This window comes from Podarcis muralis, chromosome 7, assembly GCF_964188315.1.
Source record: "Podarcis muralis chromosome 7, rPodMur119.hap1.1, whole genome shotgun sequence".
NCBI lineage: Eukaryota > Metazoa > Chordata > Lepidosauria > Squamata > Lacertidae > Podarcis > Podarcis muralis.
In genome coordinates this window covers 51,664,657-51,689,567 of record NC_135661.1, presented here as the reverse complement: position 1 = coordinate 51,689,567, position 24,911 = coordinate 51,664,657, and the positions used below count along the sequence as shown (strand labels likewise).

Sequence of the window (24,911 nt, the reverse complement as noted above, 5' to 3'; positions counted from 1 at the left end):
TAATATACTGCCCTATACCCGCAGGTGTCAGGGCGGTTCGCAGAATGAAATAAAAATATATACATACTCAGTCACACAGTTTGCAGGCAGTGTCTCTGAACAGAAAGAGAGATTGGTGCCTTATGGAAACCATAGTGAAGCTCAGCACAAAGCATACATGTGTCTAATGACATTTTCTTAACATTCATGATGCGTTGCCTCTGCCTCTACCATTCTATTTTCTGATTATTCTTGTTGCCTCTCCCCCTCTGTTGTCTCTCCCATGCCCTACCGGATCTTAGCCGGATCTGGTGTGCACCTGCACCTGCCATTTTATATCATGATTACTATAGTCTCTAAGCTGTGTACAAGCTCAGTTGGTTAGAGCATGGTGCTGATAATACCAAGGTGACGGGTTTGATCCCTGTATGGATGCATATTCCTGCATTGCAGGGGGTTGGACTAGATGATCCATGGGGTCCCTTCAAATTCTATCATTCTATCCTTTCAAGTAAACCAGCACAATAATGACAAAAATCAATTAAGACTGTAAAATCATAATTCCAGCTGAACTAAAAAAAGTCTTCAGTAGGTGCCGGAAGTTCAGCAGGCCTGCTTGACCTCAACTGAAAGGAAGTTCCATGAAACTGGGTCTACAGTACTGAATGCATGGCTCCTGGCAACTACAAGCCATTCATCTGAACCATGGGAGTACCACTAGAAAATCTCTCAAAGACCTCAGTGATCGGGCAGGAATATTACACACAGCATGGTTACTTTTTGGAGACACAGCTATGTGGACACAGGTCTTCATGGCAAGGTGGAATCAGATCAAACTCTCTTTCTGATTGTAGAGATTGATCTATTTAATTTTTACCCTTCAGGGGGCTCTGAACATAGTTCTTGGATTTGAGCAACACCATCACAAAAGCAGAGGTTTGTGATAGACTTGTTCATGTTGTCAGAACTGTGCAGGGAGCTGGTGTCACATCAACACTTTTCACAAATGAAGCTATGCACATTGTGTTTCAAATGATAAATGTGCCACTTAGACATATGAATTGGGCCATCTGGGCTATGCCTGGGCAACCTTTTATGCAGGATATGGAATAAGCACAGAGGATGGCATTGGAAGCAAAATGTATTAGAAGCAGATTTCTGCTTCCTGCAAATCAAAGTGTTTGTTTGTTTAATTAGAGATGGAGAAACAAGTTTCTAGGCCTTATGGCTATGAAGATATACTTAGCAATATTTAGGCAGGGCATGCTGAAACATCAGAACCCAGAAAAGTAGCTGAAATAATTTTCAGCGGTTGAGAGGGAGGCATCAGTGCCCTAACTGGCTCCTTCCTATTAATACCCAAACCAGAATAAATAATACAGATCAGTTTTTTAAATAAATTATGCAAAGAAGAGTGACTATGCCAGTGTTTCCCAACCTTGGGCCTCCAGCTGTTTTTGAACTACAATTCCCATCATCCCTGACCACTGGTCTTGCTAGCGAGGGATGATGGGAGTTGTAGTCCAAAAACAGCTGGAGGCCCAAGGTTGGGAAACACTGGACTATGCCAGTGTACATTCTGTATCAAAAGGGCAAAATTATCTTGGGCCAAAAATTCAAAATGTCTTGGTATGTGCAATGCAACATCTGACCATGATATAATCAAGGAAGCCTTTCACAAATGAGGTGGTGGAGATAAAAGTGAGCTTTAGCACTATGGATCCATAGCAACAATTGCCTTCCAATGTGTCTTCCTTCACCATCCTCTTACCTTTATTATCCGTCACTGCTAAATAGACTTACTTCACACATGGACATATCTTTCCATAAGACATTACTACACTTCATACATAGTGAAAGCAGATATGTGTCCTGCTCCACAAAGAACAGCCCTTACTTTGAAGGGTTTTGCGGTCCAAGTCCAGTTTAAAAATAAAGATAGACTGGGAGGGTTTGAAGTTACCTGTCAAGAGTGAGCATCTGGACTGAGCAGGCCCACCAGTCACTTGGCCAGTATCTTCCCCATATTGTACTTCTGTTGAATTTACAGTGATTCTAAATTTGTTCCTATACAAATGCACATCAGCATCCTCTTTTGGGGCTGGGTTTAAGTGGCTCCCTTACTTTCAGCTGTAAACAAAAGTTAAATCTCAACTTGTAGCAGCTTTAGGTGCCACACCTCCATAAAACATTGGAAACATCTCAGAAAGCTGTCGCTCTGAAGCCACAATTATGAGCGATGGTGGTGATGAGGAATGGACAGCTCCTGTGAGTACCATTAACGTCACAGAGGGAACATCCAGAATGGGTCTGCTTCCCCCACCCCTTTTGAGATGAATCTGTGCCTGTGCAAGGAATTTCTGGACACTGCTGCATTTCTCTTGTTTCTTCCTTTGCTGATAGCTCTTCCACCCCGCCCCATGTCACACGTTGGTTGTCGAGTGAGAAGTGGAGAAGTTCTCCATGCGGATCCTCACCATCTTCTCCGCAGGGGGCGGCTGAAGGAGGCCCTTGCATGTGAAGACTTGCCGGCAGGCTGTGCGGAAATTCTCCGACAGGAAAGCGTAGATGATGGGGTTGATGCAAGAGTTCCCATAGGCTAAGCAGTGTGCGATGATGCGAAAGGTGAAGGAGATATCGTTCAGGGGGAACTTCCCAAACTCAGCCCACATAGTGATGATGTGGTGCGGGAGCCAGGAGATTAGAAAGACAGCAACCACCAGCAGCACTGTTTGAGCTGTCTAGAAGACAAAAGCAAACAAAGGTTTTAAAATTTTAATAGTGTGTTTTGTTAGTTGTATAGCCTGCCCTGGGACCTTAGAGTGAAGGGTGTGTAATTATAACAACAACAACAACAACACAGAATGTGGTCTGGCTATTATAAATTATTGCTACCAACTAAAACAGATTTGGCTGACTTTGGGGGATGCAAATCAGCCTTCTCCAGGCTAGTGCCCTCCAGATGTTTTTGGCTGCAACTACCGTCAGCCCTGAGGGACGCGGGTGGCGCTGTGTTGTAAACCACCGAGCCTAGGGCTTGCCGATCGGAAGGTCGGCGGTTTGAATCCCTGCGACAGAGTGAGCTCCCGTTGTTTGGTCCCAGCTCCTGCCCACCTAGCAGTTCGAAAGCACGTCAAAGTGCAAGTAGATAAATAGGTATCGCTCCGGCAGGAAGGTAAACGGCGTTTCTGTGCGCTGCTCTAGTTCGCCAGAAGCAGCTTAGTCATGCTGGCCACATGACCCGGAAGCTGTACATCGGCTCCCTCAGCCAATAAAGCGAGATGAGCGCCACAACCCCAGAGTCGGTCACGACTGGACCTAATGGTCAGGGGTCCCTTTACCTACCGTCAGCCTCAGCCAGCATGGCTAGTGGTCAAGGATGATAGGAGTTGTAGTCCAAAACATCTGGAAGGAATGGAGGCGGGGAAGGCAGGTACAACATGTTAATGTTGCTCCATACATGTTTAATTTGTGTTCAGTTGCACAGCAGCCTAGGTTGGATAGTTTTTTACACTTCTGTCATATTTTTTTTATTTCTAGAGCCTGCCTCTCAAAATTCTGTTCCACTCTCCCCGTCCTACTTATAACACAGAGAGACAGTAGCAGAAATAGCACACAGTAAATTTGCAAGAGGCATTTAACAAACCATTTGTACAAAACAAAGACAACCTCCACTTATAACCAATTACAAAAGAGAACGTTATAAAGAGGCGGTACTGAGAAATGGTCAGAAGATGCTAGAATAATCATCAATCTGGATAGCCTTATCACCATCTGGAGCACATTAAATGGAAAATAGCTACAATTAACTGCTGAACCTGGTCAATTGGGGGGGGGGCTAATCCTCTTAGCTGTTTTGAACAGTCTAACATTAATTAGCTTCTTTCTCAATTAGCTTCGTGCCCAAAAGAAAGAAGTGTCTTTGTTTTCCCTTTGGATTCAGTGTGGGGTGGAGGGAAATAGTGTTTGCTAATAGCCAGAGGTCTAAGAACACAGCACTGCAGGCACAGAGCTGTGACACCACCACAGGCAAGTCATTCCCTTTGTACATATACCTGCGGGGGCTCATGCATGGGCAGAAGATAAACATCCAGGGCTTGGCTCTAAAACTTTATTTCCCATTAGCAAAACATAGCTGTAAACATGTGATTGAATTAGGCTGGCGGGAGATGACTGCCAAGAAGTTTCTGGCTGGCAAGGGAATTATTGGAGTGCTGGAATGCTGCTGCTTTGGGATTCATACAGCCTGCACACTTGTTTTCCTACCTGCTCAACCTGTCTATCTATAAATACCAGATGTCTCCAGTTGTAGTCACATCCTGCCTGCATGTGGAATAATGAACTAGATGGGCCTTTGGTCTGATTTTGCAGGGCTGTTTTTATTTTATAAAGGCTATCTGCGGCTACTAGCCATGGTCAGAGGCAATAGGCAGTATGCTTCTGAACGCCTGTTACTGGGATTCACACGTGGGGAAAGGGCTGTTGTGCACAGGTCCTTCTTACGAGCTCCCTGGTTGGTCACTGCGAGAACAGGGTGCTGGGTTGGAAACACAGGAAGTTGCCATATATATACCAACACAGACCGACTGATCCATCTGGCTCAGTACTGCCTGCACTGACTGGAAGCAACTCTCCTGGATTTCACATGGGGGTCTCCAAGCCCTGCCTGGAGAAGTCAGGGGGAAAAGATGCCTGATGCACTTATGTTCTTAGCCAATGCCGTCATAAATAAAGCCTCATTGAGTTCAGTGAAGCTCACTTGCAGGTAATCAGGCAAAGAATTGCAGTCACTCTGATCCTAACAGATTGGCTATTATTTCATGCTTCCTTTAGGGGTTTGTGGCCCTGGGTGTGTATGTGTTTTTGTGTGATGGTGATGATGGCCTGCACTTCCACTCCACCGTTAGCAGGCCCTGATTTGGATTTTACAGGATGTGTCAATTACAGAGAATTGAGGTGTAGTCCCTGGGAGGGATGACGGTGGTAAATGAAGGTGGGATTGACTTTTTGGTTAAAAACAATAAACCTTATGCATGGTCCTGTGGACATTAGCTGGGTGTAAAATTTCATCCACTGACCCCTATGGAGTTTTGACAGCCCTGCTCAACATCCTGGTATAGTCTGCATTGCCCTTTTAGCACTGGCTTCTGTCGTGTGCCTGAGTGTAATCTCAATTTGAGTCATCATTCAAACATCACTGCAAAAGTGCAAACCTCACATGGGCTAAAGTGCTGTTGGAAATGCGTCCTAATCATGTTGCTTTGGTTACCTGTGTTCGGCTCAGAGAACACAGCCATTTGGAGCTGCGTAGATGTTCGACAGCACATTTTGGTAATTCTGGAAAATAATTACGAAGCAGCTTGTGGAGTGGAGGCAGGGAAGGTGAAGCACACGTGAAGAAAGGGCACTCTCTGTTAGAGAACCTGCAGCTGCTCATAAGAGCCCAGGAAGGGCCCTGCTGGATTTGGCAAAGACCCATTGAGTCCAACATCTGCTCTCACAGTAAGAGGCAACCAATTGCCTATGGGAAGCCTGCTAGTAAGACCTGAATAAAACAGCGATCTCTCCCATGTGGAAATGGGAAGAACTGAACTTAAGACTGGAAAAAGGAAAAACCGATAAAGATGAATTGCAAAAAAGAAGAAAAAGGAGAAACTGAGAGACACTGAAATTGACTGATTCACCCATCCCTGTCCACACATGCACAGGTGGCAGCAAGCAGAGAGAGAGAGAGAATAGGAGAAAGCACCCTTTGCTATTGGGCAGGGTTGGCAATGGAAGAGGCGGCGCTCATTCTCTACAAAGAGGAGTGTAAACATACTTACAAAATGTTATGGAGCAATCTGCCACAAAACTGAGACCAAAACTCAAATATCTGTGCTGAATGTGCTTTCTCTCTCTCCCTCCCTCCCTCCCTCCCTCACTCTCTCTCTCTCTCTCCTTCCCCCCTCCCCACCTCATCTATACCAGAATAATAGGTGGCAAAGTCTGTAATCATATTATGGAATGTAATATCACTAGAGAGCTAATGGACAGAGGAAGGTAGAGCAAGAAAGAATATCTCAGCAGAAGATGCTTCAAATGGGGAAATGATTTTTAGATTCAATCCAAACCAATTAATTCAACTTCTGCCAGTCTTGTAGTAGCCCAAAAATGTAAGAGCTGCAGAGGAAGAACTGCATTGCAAAGACCAACCACTCTTGTTTAAAAGTGCCACCAGCCAGGCCAAAGTATAAGAATCATATGCTGCTCATAGGAATGGGATCACAGTTCACATTCATCATTTTGAGTCACCCCTCTAAGAGCGCTGCAAGAAAGTTTGTTGTTCCCACTTGTTGCAGATGGGAAGCAGATGCTAAATAGCTGCCCTCTGGCAAAAGCTGCCATCCAACCTCCCCTCAACATTTTGCAGATGGCAATGGGGATACTCTGGGAGGACATGTGACTCACAAGGATGGATGAATCTGCCAGTTTCCATTTCTCCAAGCTTCTCATTTTCATTTCAGCGTAGGTTGCAATTTTTTAAAAGTCCTCACAAAAATGTATCAGCATTTTAGTGTGCATTTCTCCTAACATACACATTTTTGAAAGCAATTTCCCCTAATATAATGCCTTTGTGTCTGTTATTGCCAGCAATATATGCATTATGTACACGTGCACATTGTAGTCCATGTGTTGGTAACCTCAAGGCTGGATTACTGTAATATGCTGTATGTGGGGCTGCCCTAGGGCCTGGTTCAGAAGCCCCAGCTGGAGCAGAATGCAGCAGCCGGACTACTGATGGGAGCACAACAACATGGGACATCATTGTTAAAGCATCTGCATCTGCATTGGCTGCCCATTTGCTACCAAGCCAGGTTCAAGGTCCTTGTATTAATTTGACCCCTAAGGCACCAAGGGCATTTCTCCAGGAGCATTTTGGGAAATTTAAAATGGAGGACTGTAGCTATCTATTGTTGCCCCAAGACCACAGCACCAATGTCAGCGCCCACCATTAGCTGCTAGCCACCACAATGGCTATGTTATGTTCTCCCTCCACTGTTGGGGGCAGTATGCCTCTGAACAGCAGTTGCTGGGAATTGCTATTATGCTTGTGTTCTGTTTGTTGGCTTCCCATAAGCAAAGGGTTCGGCCACTGTGAGAACATGATGCTGACCTAAATGGCCTGATCCAGTAGGTTATTCTTGTGAACTAATGCAGAGTTTCCCAAATTTGGGTTGCCAGCTGTTTTGGGACTACTGTTCCCATCATCCCTGACCACTGGTCCTGATAGCTAGGGATGATGGGTGTTGTATTCAAAACCAGTGGGAGACCCAATTTTGGGAAACCCCGGTCTAATGTCTGTAGGCAGCCCTGCACAGTTCCTCTTCCAAAGGAGAGAAGAGTCACTGGCTATTCTGGCTTGAAAGAGGACGCTATATGGGACTATACGGTCTGAGTTATGATCCTGGAAACAGAAGAGCAGCACAGGCAATATGGCTCACTTCCAGGATTTATTCTCTCCCCCTTGATACACAAGTTAATCCCCTCATTTTTCCTCCTTGAAAGCTGTTTGAATGTTTAAAGCCAAGCATTGAAAGAACACAGCGTCTGCGACGAATGGAGAATGATGTGTAAGTTCTATGTATGTGGCAAAGTACAAGACGGCTCCATCCTTCTGCTGTATTCAGTGGAGGCCGGCCTACGGGGGTGAATGGGGCATTGCCCTGCCATGCTGTCTGCCCCATGGGTGTAGTCAGGGGGGGGGCAGCTGCCCCCCCCCAGATCAAGTAAAACAATAGAAATACTTAACTAATTGATCAATCATGTCAGTTCTGCCCCCCCTAACAAAGTCCTGCCCCCCCCCAACAAAAATCCTACACCCATGGCCTGCCCACAATCTGCTTGTCACTAACTGTTTTCTTACACCCAGGGGGTAGTGCTGCCTGTTAGCTTCCTCCTCCTTAATCTTATTATTCTGAAGTTTTTCATCCCTTCAGAAAGGTCTACAGCACCTGAAGAATTCAACATTTTTTTTAAAAAAATACGCATGTTTCCTTCCCTGCTAGAAGAGGAGAAATGTGCAGAGGCTAGAGAAAGAACTGTGTGTGGTGGGTTATCCTATTTGCCATCCTTTAGACCCCCTAAGAAATTCCAATCAAAGCAAATCTGCTGTAGCCTGGAACTAGGTGTGTGGGACACAGCTGGAAGCAGCCTGAGCAAGCTCTGTCAACCTTGACACCTGCCCATAAAAGTAAGCCTAGAGATATAGGTGGTGCCAGCATCTTGCAGGAACTCTTCTTATTACAGTGGTACCTCAGGTTACAGACACTTCAGGTTACAGACTCCGCTAACCCAGAAATAGTACCTCAGGTTAAGAACTTTGCTTCAGGATGAGAATAGAAATCACGTGTCAGCAGCGGGAGGCCCCATTAGCTAAAGTGGTGCTTCAGGTTAAGAACAGTTTCAGGTTAAGAACAAACCTCCAGAACGAATTAAATTCTTAACCCGAGGTACCACTGCATGAGTTTTTGGCATTGATCTGTGAATTTCTTTGGGGTCTGAGTGAGAGCCAGGGTGGATGGGTGGAGTCCTGGGTGAGAGCTAGGAGGCTGAGAGGTGTTGCATGGGAAATGGTGTCAGAAAGGCAAGGAACTGATATCAGTATCTATACCATAGTACAGTGGTACCTTGGGTTAAGAACTTAATTCGTTCCGGAGGTTTGTTCTTAACCTGAAACTGTTCTTAACCTGAAGCACCACTTTAGCTAATGGGGCCTCCCGCTGCCGCTGCGCGGCCAGAGCACGATTTCTGTTCTCATCCTGAAGCAAAGTTCTTAACCCGAGGTACTATTTCTGGGTTAGCAGAGTCTGTAACCTGAAGCATATGTAACCCGAGGTACCACTGTACAGTTATGGTATAAAGAAATAGAAAAGATAATCAGACTTTAAAGATAACTTATCACCAAACCACAAGGATATATTTTGCCTATAATTTGGCAGGTTTTTATCTACTCTGGAGAACAGATACTACTATTCCTGCAAATGACAAGACAATAGCCATTTTTTAATTCCCCATCATAGTGAATGAAGCTTCATTTTGTCCAAAGTGGTTTCTGCTGGGTAGCTCAGTTGGTGGAGCATGAGACTCTTAATCTCATGGTTGTGAGTTCAAATCCCTTGTTGGGCAAAATATTCCTGCCTTGCAATGGGTTGGACTAGATGACCCTCGTGGTCCCTTCCAGCTCTACAATTCTAAGATTCAGACCCCAAGCCAAATTAGGGAGTCTCCAAAATACTTCAGACCAAAGCAAGGTGCTTTCCGACATGCTGAATTAGGATCCCAACCAAATCTTGTGACAGGTGCCCACTCCTGCTCTGCACCTTTTCCTGCCTCTTCAGGCCACTCATTTGAGATGGGTGGGAGGTCTGCTCCCCCGCTTGTGAACTTAAACGTATTCCATCTTTAGACGTCATTTTGACAGAACAAGATCAATGTCTCTGGAGTTTTACATTTGTACAGCTTCCAAAGGTCACCTGGGTGAAGAGACAAGCGTCTGCTACAATTTATTAATCACATCAGAATCAGAATCAATCACATACATAATTGGGAAGGAAACAGACCAAAACCACAAGCCGTAGTCACGCATCTAAATAGTGATCTGGCTGACAGCACTGCAAAAGTATATGCTTCTGATGGAGCATGATAGAATAATTTTACAGGGCTCTGTGATCAGTTATACTTTAGTGCTGGGGCAGGCAATATTTTGCTTGCTAATGTTCCCTGGTAATTGGATGTTGTTTTCTTTTAATTTACCTTTCTTTTGGATCTCTCTGACTTCTTGGAAATATTCTTCACCTTCTTTTGAAGATGGCGTATAACCTAAGGAAAGAAAGGAAGAAACTTGATTTATTGCACAATAAAGGTAAAGGTAAAGGTACCCCTGCCCGTACGGGCCAGTCTTGCCAGACTCTAGGGTTGTGTGCTCATCTCACTCTATAGGCCGGGAGCCAGCGCTGTCCGCAGACACTTCCGGGTCACGTGGCCAGCGTGACAAGCTGCATCTGGCGAGCCAGCGCAGCACACGGAACGCCGTTTACCTTCCCACTGATAAGCAGTCCCTATTTATCTACATGCACCCGGGGGTGCTTTCGAACTGCTAGGTTGGCAGGCGCTGGGACCGAACGACAGGAGCGCACCCTGCCGCGGGGATTCGAACCGCCGACCATGCGATCGGCAAGTCCTAGGCGCTGAGGTTTTACCCACAGCGCCACCCGCGTCCCTTATTGCACAATAGATGTTTCTTATTCTACTGCACAATAGATGTTTCTTATTCTACTGCATCAGGGGTGTGGGGTACCCTAGGTCAGGGTGGGGGGCAAGTGCAGCCTTCTGGCCATTTCTTGTCATCTCCTGGGACTCTCACTAGGTCACCTCGCACCAACCCTGTGCTCTCCTCAGGTGACTTTGCCTGGCCAGAATGTGGTGGTATTAATTTACTCATACCACGAAACAGCTAAAAAATAGTTTTGAAAACAGTACCGAAAAACCAGCTAAAGATAGGTTGAAAATAATGCATAAGGTAGAGCCCTTTTCACCTAGCTAGAAAAGTTAGGTGAAACAAAAATGTTTTCAATTGTTTCCATAAGGACAAAAAAAGAGAGTGCCTGTCATATCTCCACAGGTTTGTTGTTCCACAAAACAGGGGTAGCCACACTGAAAGCCAGTCTTGGAAAGGGATTGGTCCACCTGGAGCAACCCAGAGCTGTCAAAAGTGTGTTTTGTGGAGGGTGGAGGGAAGATATTAAACATGTGGTCAAGGGAGGGGGAGGGGGAAGGAGATCATGCAAGCAAAGACTCTCTGCCAGCACCATCTCCTTCCCCCGCCCTCCTCTTTGTCCAACCGTATGAAATATCTCTATAAAAGGCTCCTCATGGCTATGAAAGGCCCCTGATTTGGTTCAGGGCTCAGGTTGGATCAGGCATGGAAAGATCCAGTCCAAATTGGGACCCGATCAGAATTGCCAAATTGGGTCTTGAACCAAATTGGGCCTCCAACCCAGCTAACAATGCCCTTTCCCAGAGCACACCATTCTGTCCCACCTCCATTTTTACACATGTAATCCAACATTTCCCAGCAGTCACCTGTGCCCATCCGTCCTTCCTACCTTAGTCTCCCTCCCATTGCCAGCCAAAAATAAATTTTGTACTTCTATGAAACTCGAGGTCTCCACAAGATTGCTGCTATCTCCCTCTTCAGCATGAATGAAGCTGCTTTTGCTACAGAAGGGTGAAGGTCAAAAAGTGAGGGTCAAACTCAGTGTGGCCTGGGTCACATGGTTGGTCGCTGCATAGCTGATTTTCAGAACCAAACCGGTGGCCCTGCGGAAGGGCCAGACTATGGAGTGTGCAGGAAGCACAGGGTTCAACCCTTTGCTCCCAGCCATGGCCCCTGCCAGAATCAGATCTGTCCCTCTCCCACATTGATTCGTTTATCTAGGCTTATATGCAATTTGTACATAATCAATTTAGTTTGTTTTTAAATGTTGAGTAGAAATGATTCACATGATGTATTGGCTCTGTTGCTATAGCCCCTGAAGACAGCTTTTAAACAATAATTGGCTGAAATACGTTGGGCTGTTTGGAAAACAAAACCCATGTTTTCAGCATCTTAAGACACATTGTTTTCTGCTTTGGGGTTCATTTTGGAAGCTCTCTGCTATTTGCGTTTCTCATGGCATTGATGCAATCCCGGGGTGGGCAGTTGGATCTGGTTGGTGGGTCAGGTTATTACATCCCCCAGCACTCCCCACCCTATAAGCCAAACTTAACAGATGGCCATGGTAGTAGTCCAGTCTGGGAGTGACAAGTGCATGGATAACTGAAGTGAGATCTGACCTTGTTATTGTTGTTGTTGTTTAGTCGTTTAGTCGTGTCCGACTCTTCGTGACCCCATGGACCAGAGCACGCCAGGCACCTCTGTCCTCCACTACCTCCCGCAGTTTGGTCAAACTCATGCTGGTAACCTCGAAAACACTATCCAACCATCTCGTCCTCTGTCGCCCCCTTCTCCTTGTGCCCTCCATCTTTCCCAGCATCAGTGTCTTCTCCAGGGAGTCTTCTCTTCTCATGAGGTGGCCAAAGTACTGGAGCCTCAGCTTCACGATCTGTCCTTCCAGTGAGCACTCAGGTCTGATTTCCTTAAGAATGGATGCATTTAATCTTCTTGCCGTCCATGGGACTCTCAAGAGTCTTCTCCAGCACCATAATTCAAAAGCATCAATTCTTCGGCGATCAGCCTTCTTGATGGTCCAGCTCTCACTTCCATACATCACTACTGGGAAAACCATGGCTTTAACTATACGGACCTTTGTTGGCAAGGTGACATCTCTACTTCTCAAGATGCTGTCTAGGCCTGTCATTGCCCTTCTCCCAAGAAGCAGGCGTCTTTTAATTTCGTGGCTGCTGTCACCATCTGCAGTGATCATGGAGCCCAAGAAAGTAAAATCTCTCACTGCCTCCATTTCTTCCCCTTCTATTTGCCAGGAGGTGATGGGACCAGTGGCCATGATCTTCGTTTTTTTGATATTGAGCTTCAGACCATATTTTGCGCTCTCCTCTTTCACCCTCATTAAAAGGTTCTTTAATTCTTCCTCACTTTCTGCCATCAAGGTTGTGTCATCTGCATATCTGAGGTTGTTGATATTTCTTCCGGCAATCTTAATTCCAGCTTGGGATTCATCCAGCCCAGCCTTTCGCATGATGTATTCTGCATATAAATTAAATAAGCAGGGAGACAAAATACAGCCTTGTCGTACTCCTTTCCCAATTTTGAACCAATCAGTTGTTCCATATCCAGTTCTAACTGTAGCTTCTTGTCCCACATAGAGATTTCTCAGGAGACAGATGAGGTGATCAGGCACTCCCATTTCTTTAAGAACTTGCCATAGTTTGCTGTGGTCGACACAGTCAAAGGCTTTTGCATAGTCAATGAAGCAGAAGTAGATGTCTTTCTGGAACTCTCTAGCTTTCTCCATAATCCAGCGCATGTTTGCAATTTGGTCTCTGGTTCCTCTGCCTCTTCTAAATCCAGCTTGCACTTCTGGGAGTTCTCGATCCACATACTGCTTGAGCCTTCCTTGTAGAATTTTAAGCATAACCTTGCTAGCGTGTGAAATGAGTGCAATTGTGCGGTAGTTGGAGCATTCTTTGGCACTGCCCTTCTTTGGGATTGGGATGTAGACTGATCTTCTCCAATCTTCTGGCCACTGCTGAGTTTTCCATATTTGCTGGCATATTGAGTGTAGCACCTTAACAGCATCATCTTTTAAAATTTTAAATAGTTCAGCTGGAATACCATCACTTCCACTGGCCTTGTTATTTGCAGTGCTTTCTAAGGCCCATTTGACTTCACTTTCCAGGATGTCTGGCTCAAGGTCAGCAACCACACTGCCTGGGGTGTACGAGGCATCCATTTCTTTCTGGTATAGTTCCTCTGTGTATTCTTGCCACCTCTTCTTGATGTCTTCTGCTTCTGTTAGATCCTTTCCACTTTTGTCTTTTATTATGGTAATCTTTGTACGAAATGTTCCTTTCATATCTCCAATTTTCTTGAACAGATCTCTGGTTCTTCCCATTCTGTTGTTTTCCTCTATTTGTTTGCATTGCTCGTTTAAGAAGGCCTTCTTGTCTCTCCTTGCTGTTCTTTGGAAATCTGCATTCAATTTCCTGTATCTTTCACTATCTCCCTCGCATTTTGCTTGCCTTCTCTCCTCCGCTATTTGTAAGGCCTCGTTGGACAGCCACTTTGCTTTCTTGCATTTCCTTTTCATTGGGATGGTTTTCGTTGCTGCCTCCTGTACAATGTTACGAGCCTCCATCCATAGTTCTTCAGGCACTCTGTCCACCAAATCTAAATCCTTAAACCTGTTCGTCACTTCCACTGTGTATTCATAAGGGATTTGACTTAGATTGTATCTTACCGGCCCAGTGGTTTTTCCTACTTTCTTCAGTTTAAGCTTGAATTTTGCTATAAGAAGCTGATGATCTGAGCCACAGTCAGCTCCAGGTCTTGTTTTTGCTGACTGTATAGAGCTTCTCCATCTTTGGCTGCAGAGAATATAATCAATCTGATTTCGATGCTGCCCATCTGGTGATGTCCATGTGTAGAGTCGTCTCTTGTGTTGTTGGAAAAGCGTGTTTGTGATGACCAGCTTGTTCTCTTGACAGAACTCTATTAGCCTTTGCCCTGCTTCGTTTTGATCTCCAAGGCCAAACTTGCCAGTTGTTCCTTTTATCTCTTGATTCCCTACTTTAGCATTCCAGTCCCCTATAATGAGAAGAACATCCTTCTTTGGTGTCACTTCTATAAGGTGTTGTAAGTCTTCATAGAATTGGTCAATTTCAGTTTCTTCAGCACCAGTAGTTGGGGCATAAACTTGGATTACTGTGATGTTAAAAGGTCTGCCTTGGATTCGTATCGAGATCATTCTATCATTTTTGAGATTGCATCCCAGTACAGCTTTCGCCACTCTTTTGTTGACTATGAGGGCCACTCCATTTCTTTTACGGGTTTCTTGCCCACAGTAGTAGATGTGATGGTCATCCGAACTGAATTCGCCCATTCCCGTCCATTTTAGTTCACTGATGCCCAGGATGTCAATATTTATTCTTGCCATCTCATTTTTGACCACCTCCAACTTACCCAGGTTCATGGTTCTTACATTCCAGGTTCCTATGCAATATTTTTCTTTACAGCATTGGACTTTCCTTTCGCTTCCAGGCATATCCGCAACTGAGCGTCCTTTCGGCTTTGGCCCAGCCACTTCATCAGCTCTGGATCTACTTGTACTTGCCCTCCGCTCTTCCCCAGTAGCATGTTGGACGCCTTCCGACCTGAGGGGCTCATCTTCCAGCGTCATAACTTTTATATGCCTGTTGTCTTTGTCTGGGGAAAAGTGGTCTTTTGAGTTGAGTTTACTAGGGGAGTGTGATGGACTAAAATTGTGACTGACATATTTCGGTGGCAACCATTCAACTCAACAATTGGACTCAGCCATTCGACTCCATTCGAGGGTGACTATATTTTGTTTCATATATTGTGTCAGATAGTGTTTATTTGACAGATTATGCTTTGAATGTGTTCTGGATTGAATTTCTCCCCCTTCTCTATCCATGGCTACTAGCTGGGATGGCTATATGCTACCTTCACGTTTGGAAGCAATATTCCTTTGTGGATGAGACTAGGCATAATGCTCATTGCGTGAATGTAAATAACATGCATTCTTATTGTTATGAAAACAGCAGCCTTTCTGAAGCAGCTCTCTGGATTTCAGTTGAATCTTCCACTGACGCTAATGTGGAATGCACAAAAATGCTTTGGAAAGGTGATTGATCATTGTCTGACCATAGCAAGGAGAGAAAGTATTCACATTGCCTTCCCAGTGGTGTTGAGGTTGTTCAGGCTCCCCCGGAGCAGCTGTTTACATAACAAAATCCACATGACTTAATTGCATTCATGTAATTAACATGAGATTCCAGTCTGGCCCTGATTTGCCAGTTGCCAGGGAACAACGAGAGGATAAGCCCATTGCCCCAATGTTCTCCTTGCAGGCTTTGCCCAGGTATCAGGCAAAGCCCCTGTGGGAAAGAGGATGCTGGACCAGTTAAGTCTCTCGTCTGATCCAGCTTCTTGGGTTCTTACATGTCAGGTGCAGGTATATAAATGGAACAAAGTGGATATGCAGATGGGTAAAGCATGTCTTGTAAAAACAGGAATGGTTCTGTCTCCTTGGATATTCAAATAATGTTGTGTACTGGCTTCTATTTATATCTTTATATTAGAGAGCTCTTGCTTCTCATCTATGATCTTTAAATAAGAGGCACAGCCAGTCTCAGCAGGTGTGTGTTGCTAAGTACAGTGGTGGGCGGGCACCCAGCTTGTGTCGTCTACTTAGCTTTTGTACGGGATCTCTGACAGCCACCAACTGGAACCAAGTGCAGAGGTAACCAATATGGTGCCCTCCAGATGTTGTTGGACTCTGCCTTCTATCAATCCCAGCCAGCAGGACCATTGGTCAGGGATGATGAGAGCTGGAATCAAAGTCCAGCAACATGCATCTAGAGGGCACCACATGGACTTCCCCTCCACACTGGCTCAGTGCAGCAGACGTACACTCACAGCTGAAGAAGGACAAAGATACTTCTGAGCATTATGCTCAGCCCAGGGATTCCTTCTTGTGATCTACTTACTGCAGGTTTCAAAAAGATCTAGCAGTAGATCCCAGCCTGCTTCTTGCCTACCCAAGGCTTAGTAGATCATTACACAGGAAGGTGCCTGTCAGTGAGTCACACCACTGGCCCATCTAGCTCAGTATTGTCTATACCAGCATTGTCTATACCAGGTATGGGGAAGCTCATTCCCAGGGGCCAAATGTGGCCTAAGAAGCCTCTCTATCTGGTCCTCCAAACCCTCCGGAGGATACCCCCTACCCCTACCCCTCACCTTCCCAGGCTGCCCCCTTCGCTGACTCTGCTTTGCACCTTGGGGGTTCTTGCCTGGCTGGAATGTGTCCTTGAACTCTGATGAGACCTTTTGCTTCCCTGGATAGAGGATGGTATGTTTTTTGTGATATAGTGGTATATAAATATATCTGTAAATAATAAATAGATAAAGAGGGGAACGTGCAGAAACTAAGCTACTGTGCAAAGGTGGCATTTGCATTCGTTGCTCTGCCCACTTTTGTTTCTGGCCCTGCCCACCACTGGCATGTGGCCCTTGGAAGGTTGCCCAGAAGGAAATGTGGCCCTTGGGCTGAAAAAGTTCCCTCACCTTTGTCTGCACGGATTGGCAGCAGCTCTCTGGAGTTTCAGGGAGAGGACATTTCCAGCCTTACCTGGAAATATCAGGGACTGAACCTGAGACCTTCTTCATGCAAACCAAGCAGATGCCGTCCCCTGAGCTACGGCCCTTCCCCTCGACAGAGACTTTTTCTTTTTACATAGCTGCTTGTAAACAAATGTCTATTATTTGCTTTCAGGTAAATAATCTCTGCATAAAGGTTTTGCTTTTATTTAACTCCATTCCAGGATCAAGATAAGGTACGTTAGACTCACTGGAGATTTTATTTTTATTCTTTCAAAGAATGACATTAAGAGGGGGGGAATTCATGCAGTGGACCAACAAAATTTAGATTAACCTTTTGAAAACGCAGTTACAGCAAGCACTGTAACCAAGCAATGAATGTGCTTAACCATTAATGCTAGGAGACTTTACCTACTTAAGTCAATTAATTAAAAGAAAATCCATCATGTATACCTCTTGCTGGCATACTCACACAAAGCAATGAGGCAGAAGGCAATCAAACTACTCCCAATCAGCCACACTACAGAGTTTTTTGCTTGGAAGGAAACATACATTCATTGGCTCCAGCCACCTGCCTTCCTAACTGAATGGGGATTTGAACATGGGTCTCCAAAGTCCTGATCTAACAACTACACCAGCCTAACTCCTTGTCACAGTTTTTCCGCTCGTGCTCTTCGCTTTGCTGAACGTTGCTGCTTATCATTTTGCTCATCTTTGCACCTGGCCCAGCACCAAGAGTCAGCATAACTGGGTATCTACGGAGAGTCCACACAACGACAAGTCGCCCTCCCCTTGGACTTGTTGCAGTGAGGAGGTGGAGCCACTCAGGAAAGTGGAAGTGACTTGCCAGGGGGAGCATAGCTGCTGTTCCAGCTTCCCAGCAGATGGGTGACTGCTACTAACTGAAAGGAAGGCAGTACTGAGCAAGGTGAACCAATGGTCTGACTCGCTATAAGGCAGCTTCCTAGGTTTCTATAGGTTGCATTCAATGAACAGGCTTCCTACCCTTGAAATAGACCAGGGGGCAGCAAACTTTTTCAGCAGGGGATTGGTCCACTGTCCCTCAGACCTTGTGGGGGGCTGGACTATATTTTTTTTGGGGGGGGGGAATGAACAAATGCCTATGCCCCACAAATAACACAGAGATGCATTTTAAATAAAAGGACACATTCTACTCATGTAAAAACACACTGATTCCTGGACTGTCTGCAGGCCAGATTTAGAAGGTGATTGGGCTGGATCTGGCCCCCGGGCCTTAGTTTGCCCACCCATGAAATAGAGGATGACTTCAAACAGAGGACTGTCTTCTGTAAAGCAGGACACACAACCACCAGAGAAAAGGCAGGCAGGTGTTGAACTAGTCTCATGACTGAGCACGTATGTAGAATAGGACCTGTCGTGGTTCAGGAATAGGGGTGGGGTTCATAAAGCCAAGTAGGCATGTGGGTACATTCTGGATTTGACTCAAGCCTAATGCTTCACAAGATCTGCACAGGTGTGCATTAAAGGGGAAAGAAAGCCAACTCTTATTGTCTTCAGTTCAATTAGTTTGCTGCATTAGCATCACCCGGGCTGGGAACATGGATTATTCAAGGTAGTCCCAGCTTCCGTGGGAGACAAATCTGACTCAATACCTGTCATGAAAAGGACATTTGATTGGGGATCAAGTCCATTAGACCTGACCTTCTGTATTTTGTGATAGTGGCACTCCCTGAGTCCCACAGGAAGGGAAAGGAGGAAGTTCCCAAGATCTTAGCTGGAGGGGAAGAAAAGAAATGAGGAAAGGAGGCGAGATAAGTTTAGGGCTGTACTCTTGTGGGAAGGGAGCTATTCTCACTCCATTCCTGTCTCTCTCACCCAGAAGGCTTCCACCTTCCTCTGCCCTTAATATACATGTCTCCAGCCACACCTGTCTCAGAGAACATAGTGGCCTAGAAGGGAATGCAAGGGCTGCTTTCCCTTCTGGACATTGTCAGAGAGGACCAGGGCCAGAGACAATAAATATATTTTACCTTCATACATATTATATTCCCTGTGGTCTTTCCAAAACTTATTTATAAACTGTGTAGCGATTTGTGTAACCAGCTCTTGTCCCAAAAAAATTACACAAGGATGATCATAGCTATTCCTCTCCTTGCAAAGGCTTTCTTTGCACAGACACACTATGTGCTAATGTAATCCAATTGCTTGATAGAATTTGATGCGAGCAATTTCACTGCTCCAACTATTACCTGCAGAAGAAAATGATATTCTGCAAAGGATCTCTGTCTGAATTTTGCTCAGAAAGAAAACACATTAAAAAGTAGCACTGCAAAGTTTAATCAATTCAGAAACTTTGAATCAGCTGAAATGGTGTCCCTAAATTATCATGCAAGATGGTAGGTACACACACACACACACACACACACACACACACACACACACTTTGTACAATACATCATGTATCATAAGATACAGTCTTCTGATGACACACTTGTACATCACCTAAAAATAAAGGGAGCACACTTCTTGCTTCAGAACTACTATCTTATTCATATGCAAATGGAATGAAAACTCATATGATGACTCAATTAAAATGTTTGTAACTGGTTCACGAGGACTTTTTTTAAAAAAAAAAAAAACAAACCTCCCAACACCACAAACTGATGTGGTAATGTGAAGAACTTTACTTAAGATTGGGGGGAGGGAGAGAAATTGAAAGAAATTGAAATATTCACACACCCTAACTGGGACAAATGGTCTAAGGGTGGTAATTGAGAAGCCTTGGAGAGAATATGTGGCACAGGGGTTATGGGAAGAGATAAATACACTCTGAGGGTCTCTCACACTCTCTCTTAAAAATGCTTTAAATACACAGACCTTCCACTACAAACAGTCGCAAACAAACAACATTTATCTCATCATAAAACAACACAGGCTTTCCTGCAATCATTGTTAAAGGTGGCTCCCAGACATTGGAACTCCCTGCCCCTTGAGGTACACCTGGACCCAGCTATTTCATAAAAAAGGAAAAGGTGTATATTCTTTTGCCCAGGTCTTGGGAAGGTGAAATGATAGTTTATTTTCTGCGTATGATTTTATTGGTGGGCAGTTGTTTTAATGGTTTGCTGCCTGTTGTGTTTTATTGTTTTGTAACTCATTCTGTTACCTTTGGTGAAGGTTGGGTAATAAATATGCTAAAATAAAATAAATAATGTTTGGAAGTGGCATCCTCTTGTGAGGTGCAAGAACAGTAGGCAGAATTTTGCGTGTGACTTTTGGCTAATGCTAGCAGCTGGAGAGAAAAATAGTACGTCTTGCTCTGGGCGGGACCCAAAGATGAGTTTGGGGCTTTCCTGGAAACTGAATGGGGAAGGAAGACCTGTGGAGTATTAATGCCATGAGTCTCTCCATCCCATACTCTGGTCGTATATATGGGTTAAAAAAAACCCATATATCCTAAAGACACCACAGTTTCCACTGACCTTTATTCAAAAGAAACCAAATCCACGCAGGGAATTCTGAAATGAGTGCAGAAATTGCCTCTCTTCACAAATTTACTAGTCCTCGGGACTGGATTGACTTCATTTAAGTGCAAGGGGGCAATTGCTGGCATCCTATGCCCTTTTAAAATGTGCTTTCTGGGGCACATTTTTTTGTTTTTGTTTTTATTATGTATTTTGTGGTTTTATATCTTGATTTTATTCTGTGAATCGCCCTGAGACCCCCGGGTATAGGGCAGTATATAAATTTTTAACAACAACAACAATATCAAAACTGTGCATTTCTGTCGCTAAACCCATCTACCTGAGTGTAAGCCCCATTAGGACTTCCTTGTGAGTAGGCCTGATATTCAGTCTAGTTCTACTGAAAGTAGTAGGTCATTCAAGTTAATAGGTTCAGTCATTTCAGTCAGTCTGCTCTGAGAAGGAGTTCTTTGATTAGGATTTGCTACATTGCAGGCATGTTGTGCTGTCCAAAGCATCCTGAGATTAGGACTTAAACATTTGATTAAACAAACTGGAATAAGGCTGCTGTCCTAAACTGTCTTACCTAGGAGTAACCCCCTTTAAATTCAAAGGCATTTACTTCTGCAGGATCCTGTCCTACTAAGACTACCTTTCTGAACTTCACCCCCAGTATCTCAAGGCTCTCTTTAGCCCCTCAAAGCAATGAGGCAGGTCCGTTTGTTCTGTTGTGCATAGGATTTCAGGGATGTTGTGTTGTCCAAATCACATCCAAGGTTGGGAGTTACTTTTGAGTAAACATACAACAACAACAACAACAACAATAACTGCAGTTCCAAATCTGGGAGTAAGCATGCAAAACAAGCCACAATCCGATCTGTTATTTTGTTTTGTTTTTTCCAATGGCAAGTGTTTATGTAGATAATGCTAATAATACTGCCCTGTTTCCTTTTCAAATTGGCTGTACAGGCAACGTGCATCATGAGACAATTGTCTAGCATGCAATTAAACTAGTCATAAAAATCGTGGAAGAATAGGAATATGAATAAGAAAAATAAGAATACGAGTAAGAAAAATAAATCCCCTCTGAAGAGCTACAGGGTGGGGCAAACTATTTGCCTGAATCCTAACTATGTCTACTTGAAAGTAAGCCCCTTGGAGATCAGTGGGGTTTACTCTCAGGAAACCCTTTGGACATTTGGTCCCCCCGACTTAGGGAATAACCTCTGTCTAAGTAATGCACATGGCACATGCAGCCTTACTTCACCAATCCTAACATGTCCACTCAGAGAGAGATCCCACTGAATGAATGGGGAAATGAGAGAGCATGAAAAGGAGAAAGACCTTCTTTTGATAGATGCACATCAGAAGGAAATGGACAACAATTCACACCCCTAACTGCAGCTCTGTTCCCCCACCCCCAGCAATCCAAGGCTTCATCAGCCATAGAGATCCACTAGAATAGCACCAGTAGCTAGACTGGTGTAGCCCAGGAGTAGCACCAGTTAAGGGTTACCTACCAATATTAGAGTTAAGGTGTAGGTCCCAGTTCCTGAGCATGGCCAAATCTCTATGGGGAGGGCTTTGCACACGACATGGGGAGAATGAACATAGACATGCAGCAAAATTTGGGGGAGGGATTTGGTGGCAAGGGGTCACCTTTGGGGGCCACACTGAAGGCATCAGAGGCTAGGGATTGGCCCTCAGGCCATGGGTGCAGTAAGGAACCACCTTTCTCCTTAGACCACCATCCGTAACTTAGCATTTGCTGCAAGAACCCCAGAAAGTGTCCACCCGTGAACACAATCCATTTGATGCTCATCACTGTCCTAGGGGACTTGGAAAGGGAGAAGAAAAAGGGAAATCTTAGCGCCTGTATTTGGCTGAAGCAAAAATGAATGTAGAAAATAACGGGAGCCAAGGCAGTCTGCAAGAGAGAACAAAGCTGAAAAAGAGCAAGAGCAGGAAGAAGAATGTTTCTGGAAAGAAAGCAGTGAGGTGTTCTGCCAGACGTCCAAGGGAGGATAGACCTGCACATAGCTGACGGAGAGAAAGTATGAAGATGACCATGAGAAAAAGTGCAAAAATGGAGACAATGCCCCCCCCAATCCTTAATCTCAGATTTTCAAGAGATCTAGAGACATAGCTAACTTCAAACACGCTGGGATTGCCAGTGGCGCAGTTTACGTGGTCTTAGACCTAATGATCTTACGCAGGCTGTCAAAAGAAGTTCTGGGATCAAGTAGTTGTGGTTTAAACTAAGCCACAGAGAAGAAGTCTGTGGCAGCATTCTGAAACCTGTTGCCAACCACCCATCTCCATCCCCTCTTGCCCCGACACCCACCTTGGCATAGCAGCAGGTGATGAGCACCAGAGGTAGCAGGTAACCCACCACCAGAATGGTAACCTTGTAGACCTGCTTGGCCGCCGGGTTGTCTGCCCAATGCTCCCAGCAGAAGGAGCTGTTGGGTGCCTGCCGGTGGCCTCTCATGAGGGCCTGGTGCTGAGCCACCGGGATGGCGATGAGCAGAGACAGGAGCCAGATGACCCCCACGCCCAGGGTGGCGTTGCGCTTGCTGCGGATGCAGAGCGAGCGCTTGGCGTGCACCACGGCGATGTACCTGTCCACCGACATGGCCACCAAGGTGAAGATGCTGACCAGCATGGTGGTCATGACCAGGTAGTGGACCCACTTGCAGAAGAAGGCACCGAAGACCCACTCAGGCAGGGAGTAGATGGTGGCCTGGAAGGGGACGCAGAAGACGAGGAAAGAGCAGTCTGCAATGCTCAGGTTAAGGATGAAGATGTTGGTGGCACTGCGTGATGGGCGCCCACCTGGCCGGAGATGGCCAAGCACCACCAGGACCAGCATGTTCCCCACCATGCCCAGGAGGAAGATCACCCCAAACAACACAGGCACAATCACCGTCTCTGGGCCACTTCCAGATACGCTTGGCCAGGAAAGGGAGGCGTTGGCCTGTTCGAACCCAAAGTCATGGCTGCAAACGGTAGCATTGCTCACAGCTTCTTCCATGGAGCCAGGTCACTTGATGGGATGCCCCCCCACCCTTTTAAGGGAGATAACTACCTTTCCTTGGACCCTCCAGGAAAAAGAGGGTGTCTGTGTGTTTTGTCTGGAGGTTTGGGAGTTCTTGGACCCTGGGGCAAAGGCTTCTCCTCCAGGATGGAGACTTGTTGGATCCCGAATGCTCTCTCTTCAGATACCTTCTCCAGTGTGGTGATGGTCAACGTCAGTGATGCCCCACAAAAGGGTGTGCTGGACGAGAATCTTCTGGGTTTGGTCTTTGTTTGTCACTGGAAGCCAAAGGTCAGCAGCAGGAGGAGACAGCGTGCGAGAGAGAAAGAGCTGAAGAGACCTCTGCGCTTGAGAGGCTGTTGCCTTAAGCCTCTTCCAAAGATCTGCGGCTGAAGTGTTGTGAGCCTAGGCTGAGAGTGGCAGACTGAGCCCTTTCCAGCTCCTCCTCCCTTTGCTTTGTAGTCAGAGGGAGGGGAGAGGGCTGACAGCTAAGCAGATGAAGTGCTGGTATAGTGGGTGTTTCTACCAGGGTAATCAAAAGTATTGCCTTTCCCCCAGTTTCCCAAAATCTACAGTGCAAGTTAAAAACATGTTCTAGGGGTGGGGCAGAAATTCAATTTAAAGGTGAAGCTTTTTGCATTTTCCAGAGCCATACGCAAACCTAAACACAGCTGTTCTTTGAAATTTGCATTTCTCTGAACGTTGCAATGCAGTTCTTTAGCCATGTATATAAAAATGCATATACTAGGACTAAGTGTGCATAAAAATGCATATATCAGCATGCAAATGTGAATCATTTTAAGGAAATTGCTTTGCAAATGTGTGCATATGTGGCAAATTTGCATTGGAAAATGTGTATATTGGGAGAAATTTGCACTAAAATGCTGGTGAATTTTCATGAGGACTTTTAAAATTATTTCATGCAAACAGATGTGGAATGGTGGAGAACTAAATGTATTCTTAGAAAAGTGAGAAACTGAGAGAAATCAGAATTGACAGATATTTCAGTCCCTCTGCTGGCTCACTAGGCATTCAACTTTCTGTGCAGTGTTAAAGAACATGTACACAAAGGAGGTGTGTTTCTTTGTATGTGTCAATATTCTATACAAGAAATGCAGGCTGCCCAGGGACCTGAAGAAATCCAGAGCAGGGAATCTGAGGGCCACCTTCTCCAATAGAAACCTTCTGGTATCCTACCTGCCTGGCCCCTCAGGTCTAAACCACGCCTTCTCCCTAGGTCATGCCCTTCCCTGGACCTGCTGCACACCCAATGAAGCTCATAGAAACATAGAATTGTAGAGTTGGTGGGGCTCCAAAGGGTCATCTAGTCCAACCCCCTGCAAAACAGGAACCACAAGTAAATAATTTTATGTCATAACATTTATACACCATTTGATTGTAAAAAAGAGAAAAGAAAAGCCCTTAAAGCAGTTTACAATAAGATAAAACTATAAAGTCAAGACAGATTTACAGCAGTATTTTATTTTTTTAGAGTAAAATATACTTTTTATAATATACCAGTAATTTTATAATTTAATACATCTATCAATCCCTTTTCAGCTAAATAATGTCTTACAATACAAAAACTTCGCTCCCTTCCGGTGGG

At 45.1% G+C, this 24,911-nt stretch overlaps 1 protein-coding gene across 1 annotated transcript; it reads right to left on the bottom strand.

Annotated features, from left to right (window-relative positions):
• Positions 1–1,545: 1,545 nt before the first annotated feature.
• Positions 1,546–23,730, bottom strand: LOC114601929 (galanin receptor type 1-like). Its single transcript, XM_028739585.2, has 3 exons — positions 22,613–23,730; positions 9,775–9,840; positions 1,546–2,720 (listed from the first exon to the last, which is right to left on the bottom strand). Exons 1-3 carry the CDS (start codon positions 23,300–23,302, stop codon positions 2,403–2,405), a joined length of 1,074 nt encoding a protein of 357 aa, XP_028595418.1. The 5' UTR covers positions 23,303–23,730; the 3' UTR covers positions 1,546–2,402.
• Between the last annotated feature and the right edge of the window lie 1,181 nt (positions 23,731–24,911).